Below are 7,502 nucleotides of genomic sequence, written 5' to 3' on the forward strand. Positions count from 1 at the left end.
TGGGCTCTGGACAGGCTCTGCAGCTCTGCCGCGCGCAAGGTGACCGCCGCCTCGGTTCTGGCAGCTCCGTGTGAGAAACCGGGAGGGAGCTTCCCGAGGGTTTGGAGGCGGGAAGGGCTTCCTAGGACTGACGGCCTGTCCACGCGGGTGGCGACCCCGCGAAGGAGGCGGAGCTGGCCGCGCGCGCTGCTGCGGTGTCTCAGCTCCCCGCCTTCTCGCCGGTGACCTTGGACCAGTCACTTCACATGTTGCCGCCTTGGTGATGCCGGTAGCTCAGTTTTTGGGAGGCGGTGAGTTAGACGCCTCGCATCTCTTACTTTCCTCTTAAAATCCTACCGAGGAAGCTCAGTCAGCGGTTCTCAACCTGTGGGTCGCGCGCGACCCTTTTGGCGGTGGAACGACCCTTTCACAGGGGTCGCCTAAGACCATCCTGCATATCAGATGTTTACATTTACATTACGATCCATAGCAACATTACAGTTATGAAGTAGCAACGAAAATAATTTTATGGTTGGGTCACAACACGAGGAACTGTATTTAAAGGGCCAGAAGGTTGAGAAGCACTGTGCTAGGGTGAGCTCAGTTTCCTTGAAATGCATTAGCCCTGCGACCTGGGCGAGCCCCTCGACCCTCCTGTGAATGCTACTGCATCGACGACATGAGACACGAATAAAAAACACCGAATACCCATTTGTGAGGATTGCAGGAGGGAAGGCAGAGAATTTGTAGTCCAATACCTAGAATGTAAGCAGTGCGAGGCATACCTTGGCTTCGGCGGTGTCACTGTGTTTTACCGCAGCCGGAGCGGACCTGTGTCCATCGGGCTCTGTCCCTGTGGATGGAGACGGTGGGCGCGGGTGAGCAAGTCTGAAAAAACGACACTGTCCGATATCCGTGGGGAGAGAGAGTTCAGACGGGAAAGTGAAGAGATTGATTTCAAGTTATGAGTAACGGGGGGAAAAATAAGACTTAAAATTAGCCAGTTTTCCCCATTTCTAAAATGACTGTGGAATTTAAAATGAATTTGTACCGTAGTTGAAAGTTCTTAAATTTGGCGAGGGAGGGGCATCCTGGCAAATCTAAACAGTCAAAAGGTTACTTCTGTTTAGCCCACGCCTGTGGGACAATTTACACCAACCTAAGAATGAGGAAAAAAAAGGTGTTCAATGTTCAGTTTAAAAACTAAACGAGGATTTGTTTGCCTTATCAGTACAAGACTCGCCAACAATGGAGACAAAATTAATATTAAACTTACCGGTGTGTCTCTTGAGTGGCGGGGAAGGGGTCCTACAGGGCAAACAGATCCAGTGTAGTTTTTTGTTTTGTTTTGGTTTTTTTTTGCAGAATTTCTTGCAGGCATAGTTGCACCGTTATTCTCTTTCTTGGAGCATTCATAACAAGGAAACTTAAAGCTCATAAGAATGTTGTATTTCATTGTAATTTCATGGCACTTTTGGGGGAGCTGGTTATAAAATAAACTGACATATTTTACTTGAATACCAGTTTGTTCAGCAGTTTGTAATGAGTCCTGGTAAAAATTTAAGAAGATGTGTGAACCTAAAAGTCGGGAGTTGTATTTTAAAATATTTTTGAATTTTAAGATAAATAGGAGTTCTTTTTGCTGATGTGACCTTTCTCCTTCTTCAGGGAAGTTGCTGAGTAACAAAATTGTATCTAAATTAAACTTTTGAAGATTCTATTAGGAGCACAGATTTTTTAAAAAAATATATTCTATTGATTTTTTACAGAAAGGAAGGGAGAGAGATAGTGAGTCAGAAACATTGATGAGAGAGAAACATCGATCAGCCGCCTCCTGCACATCCCCCACTGAGGATGTGCCCGCAACCCAGGTACATACCCTTGACCAGAATCGAACCCAGGACCCCCCAGTCGTCAGGCCGACGCTCTATCCACTGAGCCAAACCGGTTTCGGCTGGAGCACAGATTTTTAAATAGACCTAACTGGTAATTAAATGTGTGATGCAGGCAAAGGATTTCATTTTTATCCCCCCCCCCAGCTTTTCTATAACTTTTTTTTTTTGGCCTCAAAGAAGTTTGTTAGACTCTGTGTTCTTAGGCAGTTCATAAGTTCTAGATGTCTTGTGTGCTCCACCTATGAAAATAAATTCAGTTTCTTCTCGACCCTCTAAGTCAGTGGTTCTCAACCTTGGCTGCACATTAGAATCTCCTGGGAATCTTTTCAAAATCCTTATTTCTGGGCCTCATCCTCCGGAAATTCTGTTTCTTTGTTACTAATGTTGTGGCCCCACCCCATAACAAAGAAACAGAATTTCCGGAGGATGAGGCCCAGAAATCAGGATTTTAAAAAGATTCCCAGGTGATTCTAATGTGCAGCCAAGGTTCAGAACCACTGCTCTAAATGGTGGAAATACTGTTAAGAACTTTTATTTAGTTGCGTAGTCACCTTTGACAGTAAAACATGTTTAATAAGTCATTATAATTCATTGCTTATGAGTTTAACTATATGTGACTTTATTGTTAGGGGAATAAAAAATATAATATAGATGCGATAAATGAAATTTTTCAATGCAGAATATTAAAAGAATATTCCTTGAATCACTATACTTGTTTCATATTGTATGAAATTTACACTCATAAATCTAATTTTTCTCCCTCCTTTCCAGGAAAAAGTTGACATGTCTAGATTCCCTGTTGAAAATATTAGAAATTTCAGTATCATTGCACATGTGGATCATGGCAAAAGTACTTTAGCTGACAGGCTCCTGGAATTAACAGGTATTTTCATTTCATATTATATAGTTAATTGATGGCAATGAATAATTGATCGTTGCTTTTACCATGCTTTTTAAATTTTGTTTTAATTTTATATACTGTATTGTTTCTTTTTAAGAGTCCATATAAAATTATGAATTTCTATTTATAGGGACAATTGATAAAACAAAGAATAATAAGCAAGTTCTTGATAAATTGCAAGTGGAACGAGAAAGAGGAATCACTGTTAAAGCACAGACAGCATCTCTTTTCTATAATTGTGAAGGAAAACAGTATCTTTTAAATCTCATCGACACACCAGTAAGTTTAATATTAATTTTGTCTCCATTGTTAGTGAGTCTTGTATTGATAATGCAAACAAATCCTTGTTTCCTTTTTAAATTGAACATTAAACACCTAACTTTGTTTTTTTGTTTTCTCATTGTTCTTAGGTTAGTATAAATTGTTTCACAAGCGTGGGCTAAACTGAAGTAACCTTTTGTTTACTGTGGAGTCATTAGATTTGCCATAATGCCCCTCCCCCTAAAAAAATGTAGCTAACATTTAGAGGTATCAATATCTTTTGTTTTTCAGGGCCATGTTGATTTTAGTTATGAAGTATCCAGGTCACTGTCTGCTTGCCAGGGTGTTTTATTGGTGGTTGATGCAAATGAGGTAGGTACCTTTAATTTTATATCATGTTACAGACTATTTGGTTGTTTCAAGATGTTTTCTTTAAAATGGGTTTTGGAAATACAATTTTTGTGTTTGAAAAAAATAAGATTTATTGTTTTACTTAACCAAAATCATATGTTTTGGTCCTGTTAATTTGAAGTTTATTACATTAAAGTATTTTTTTGAAATTCATTTGTTCATCTTTTAACATTTTTAAGCCGATCAGAGAAATTGTCTAATTGTATTTTTTGTTGAAATAAGTCAGTTACATCCTACCAAAAAAAACCCCTCAATTTTTAACAGCTCTTAATCTGAGTGTTCCATATCAGTTTTTAGCAGATGTTGAAAATAAATCTTTATTTTTGAGGTCATTTTGGGTGATTTTAAGGTAATAATATGAGAAGTGTTAAGTTTAAAGAAACATACTAATAACATTACCAACTTCTTTTGTGTTGTAAACATGCCATATGAACATAGTAACTAAATTACCATATAAGAATTACGATATGCTATGTAAAATAAACTTTTGCTATACTCAGTTTTTCACAAACTTTTCATTCAAAATCCAGAGGAAAGTCAATCTCTACCTTATATAAAACTACTGGACTTTATAAACTGTATCACGCAGCTGCCCCATAGAATAAAAGCCTAATATGCTAAGCGTCCGGTCATCCAGTCAGCCAATCAAAGCGTGATATGCTAATGATATGCTAAGGCTCCTCAGCCGCTCACTCTGACGTGCACTGACCCCCAGGGGGCAAACAGTCGACTGGTGGACCAGCCACTATCAACATGCATTGACCACTAGGAGGCAGACAGTCAACCTGTCGACCAGTCACTGTGATGTGCACGGACCACCAGGGGGCAGATGCTCTGACCGGTAGGTTAGCTTGCTGCTGGGGTCCGGCTGATCAGGACTGAGCGAGACGAGACAAACCGGACACGCCCTGGAGCCTTCCCACGGTCCCTACCCGGCTGGCCAACCTCCCGCATCCCTCCCTGGCCCCCATTGTGCACTGGTGGGGTCCCTTGGCCTGGCCTGCGTGCTCTCGCAATCCAGGACCCCTCGGGGGATGTCGGAGAGCAGGTTTTGGCCCGGACCCCACTGGTGCACGAGGCCTCTAGTACCTATAGTAGGCTTTGATGACTTGAGGGTCTATGTTTCACCTTTGTGTCTCCAAGCCTAACATAGTCCCCTTTAATAAATGCTTCCTGAAGTGAAAGGAATTTCACATAGAATATCCAGATGCATGGAAGTATAGGTACCATATTTTGTCTTATACCTCTGCTTTTGGTGAAGATGTGGAATGGTCTTGAATTATAAGTTTGTGATAGATGCTAGAAATCCTGTGTCTTTATTTTTCCAGGGTATTCAAGCCCAAACTGTAGCAAACTTCTTTCTTGCCTTTGAAGCACAACTATCGGTAATTCCAGTTATAAACAAGGTAATTACAGTGACACAAAAGTGTTATTTATTTCTTTACTTTGTAAACCATGCTTATTAAAGTTGTATTGCCTGTGCCTAGATTATTTTAATACTTTTGAAAGAAAAATCATAGTGGGGTCAGTTATGCTTTTAACTATCTCATAATGCTATTTAGTATGAAATACACTTTATTTGTATTAAATTAAGACATAATGAATTCTTTTTTTTTTTAAGATAGATTTGAAGAATGCTGATCCTGAAAGGGTTGTAAAACAAATTGAAAAGGTGTTTGATATTCCAAGTGATGAATGCATTAAGGTAAAATACCTTTATTTCAAGACTTGGTTATAATTTTGAAAATCTGAGATAATTGGTCTAAATGAAATTTTAGAGTTTTTGATAGCCCATCATTATATCATGTTTTTGTAGTTTTACTAAGTTCTTTTTACTAATATTTCATTTGATCCTTACCAAAAATTCTTATTACATGGTTAGGACAGATGGGAATTCTTGTGATACAGAAGAAAGAACTGGCTCAAAGATTTTAATCACTTTCTTAAGATTACAGATCTAGTTACCTAATATATGCCCATTTTGCCTCTATGGAAATATTTTCTTTGAAGAGCACGTTCAAACTAATTTTAAGGCATTTGTATGTTTTCTTGAAATTGAGAAATAACTTCTTCCTCTATATAAAAGAGCTAGCTATGGTAATAATTGTAGGATAGATATTATTTATGTCAAAGTTAATACTATATTTTAAATTTGAATTTTTATTTTTATTTATTTTTTTAATATACTTTTATTGATTTCAGAGAGGAAGGGAGAGGGAGAGAGAGATAGAAACATAGATGATGAGAGAGATCATTGATCAGCTGCCTCCTGCACGCCCCCTACTGGGGATCAAGCCCTTGACTGGAATCAAACCCAGGACCCTTCAGTCCGCAGGCCAACACTCTGTCCACTGAACCAAACTGGCTAGGGCTAAATTTGAATTTTTAAATGTACTTTTCTAATGCTGTTTTGGGTGTTAAATAGCCACAGCCAAACTGCAGTGTTACATACTTTTGTAGTAAGTATGTCAGTGCAACACTATAACATTTAGCTTCCACTTTTACTGAGTGGTAATGTGAATTTATGAGGGTATGCATTCTGAGACTTCCAGGAAGTGTTAACTACATAGTGAGATTTGTGGTCATAAATTCACAAGAAACTAGCTAGACCATTTACTTTATTTTTCTCCAGTTATGTTAAGGTACTCTGTTTATAAGCATCGAAAAAGCATATAGTTGGATGCATTCAAAGTGGGGGTTTACCATCTACTTGTGATAGAGAATAGAAGGTGGTTGAACAGTGATTGTAAGTAATAGAGCTTGGAGTCTCAGCTGGGAAATGAGGGAGTGGAGGATTAATGGATAATTTTTAAAAGTAGTCCATTCAATGGATTAGAGGTTGTGATTTTGAAGGATTATTTAAACGTACTAGAACCTAGAGAAGTGGTTCTCTTTAGGGTTTAGTTTTGCCCGTCAGGAAGCATTTGGCAATGTCTGAAGGCGTTTTTTGTTGGGGGAAGTGGGGTTGCTGCTGACATCATGTTGATAGATGAGATTTCATGGATACTGTTAAAGATCCTACGATGCACAGTATATGCTCCCAAACAGATTTAGCCCAAAATGTCTTCATTGCTGAGTTGCAAAACTGATGTACAGGAAATTTGGAAGATAGGAGGTGGTATTCAGGAAATGGGTTTTGAAATGAAGATTTCAGAGACAGTCCAATTACTGATAATGGTAAAGGTCATTCATGCACATGTATTTTGAGTCTTTTGCTTTTTCAGTGTGAGAACAATAGTAATAATATGCTTTATAAATTACCGCATGCCATCCACATATAGTGTTTATTCTATCCACACAATAACCTTGAAACTTTGGCAAAATATGAATGATTATTCATCAGATGAAGAACTTGAAGCTCAAAGAAGTATGTGTGGGTCAAAGTCCACTGCTCTTTCAACATCATAATCAGAATACTCTTGTAATTTAATCCAAGAGTCATAAAAACACCTAACTGTACTGGGAGGACATTTGTCAGTATCCTATCTAATAATAGACAAACATGGTACAGTGGGGCCTTGACTTACGAGTGTCCTGACTAACGAGTTTTTTGAGATACGAGCCGTCTCTCTGCCAATTTTTTGCTTTGAGTTGCAAGCTAAAATTCAGGTTACGAGCCAGCTTCAGATACCCCACCGCTAGTTGGTGCAGCGAACGTCACAGTGAACACCACAACATCAGCCCAGCATCACGTGTCTCACTCGTTCACTTTTGATTTGACATATGAGTAATTTGAGTTACGAGCTCCATCACAGAACAAATTAAACTCATAAGTCAAGGCCCCACTGTAATTGACCGTACCTTCACTACGCCTCCCATTGGCTAATCAGCGAGATATGCAAATTAACCCAACCAAGATGGCGGCTGGCAGCCACGCAGCTGAAGTGAGCAGGAGGCTTGCTTGCTCCAGTGCTGGAGGAAGCCAAGGTTTCCCGCCTGCCGCGGCCTGGCTCTGAGCTCCTAAAGCAACAAAGTTTCAATTATAGAAGCTAAACAAACCCCAGATACCTGCTTTCAGCAGGCCCTGGCCTCAGAGCTGGAGCGAGCAGGACCCT

The 7,502-nt window shown here is 39.5% G+C and overlaps 1 protein-coding gene across 1 annotated transcript in view; it reads left to right on the forward strand.

The window, feature by feature from the left end:
* Positions 1-7,502, forward strand: part of GUF1 (GUF1 homolog, GTPase) — a gene marked incomplete at its 5' end in the record, with an annotated part of 22,289 nt that continues 14,787 nt past the window's right edge. Inside the window, 6 exons of the mRNA XM_005853164.2 lie at positions 1-39; positions 2,646-2,757; positions 2,906-3,054; positions 3,328-3,408; positions 4,776-4,853; positions 5,069-5,152. Coding sequence (XP_005853226.1) covers positions 1-39; positions 2,646-2,757; positions 2,906-3,054; positions 3,328-3,408; positions 4,776-4,853; positions 5,069-5,152 — 543 coding nt within the window. The remainder of the gene's footprint in view (positions 40-2,645; positions 2,758-2,905; positions 3,055-3,327; positions 3,409-4,775; positions 4,854-5,068; positions 5,153-7,502) is intronic.

Source organism: Myotis brandtii, unplaced genomic scaffold (assembly GCF_000412655.1).
Source record: "Myotis brandtii unplaced genomic scaffold, ASM41265v1 scaffold10, whole genome shotgun sequence".
Lineage (NCBI taxonomy): Eukaryota > Metazoa > Chordata > Mammalia > Chiroptera > Vespertilionidae > Myotis > Myotis brandtii.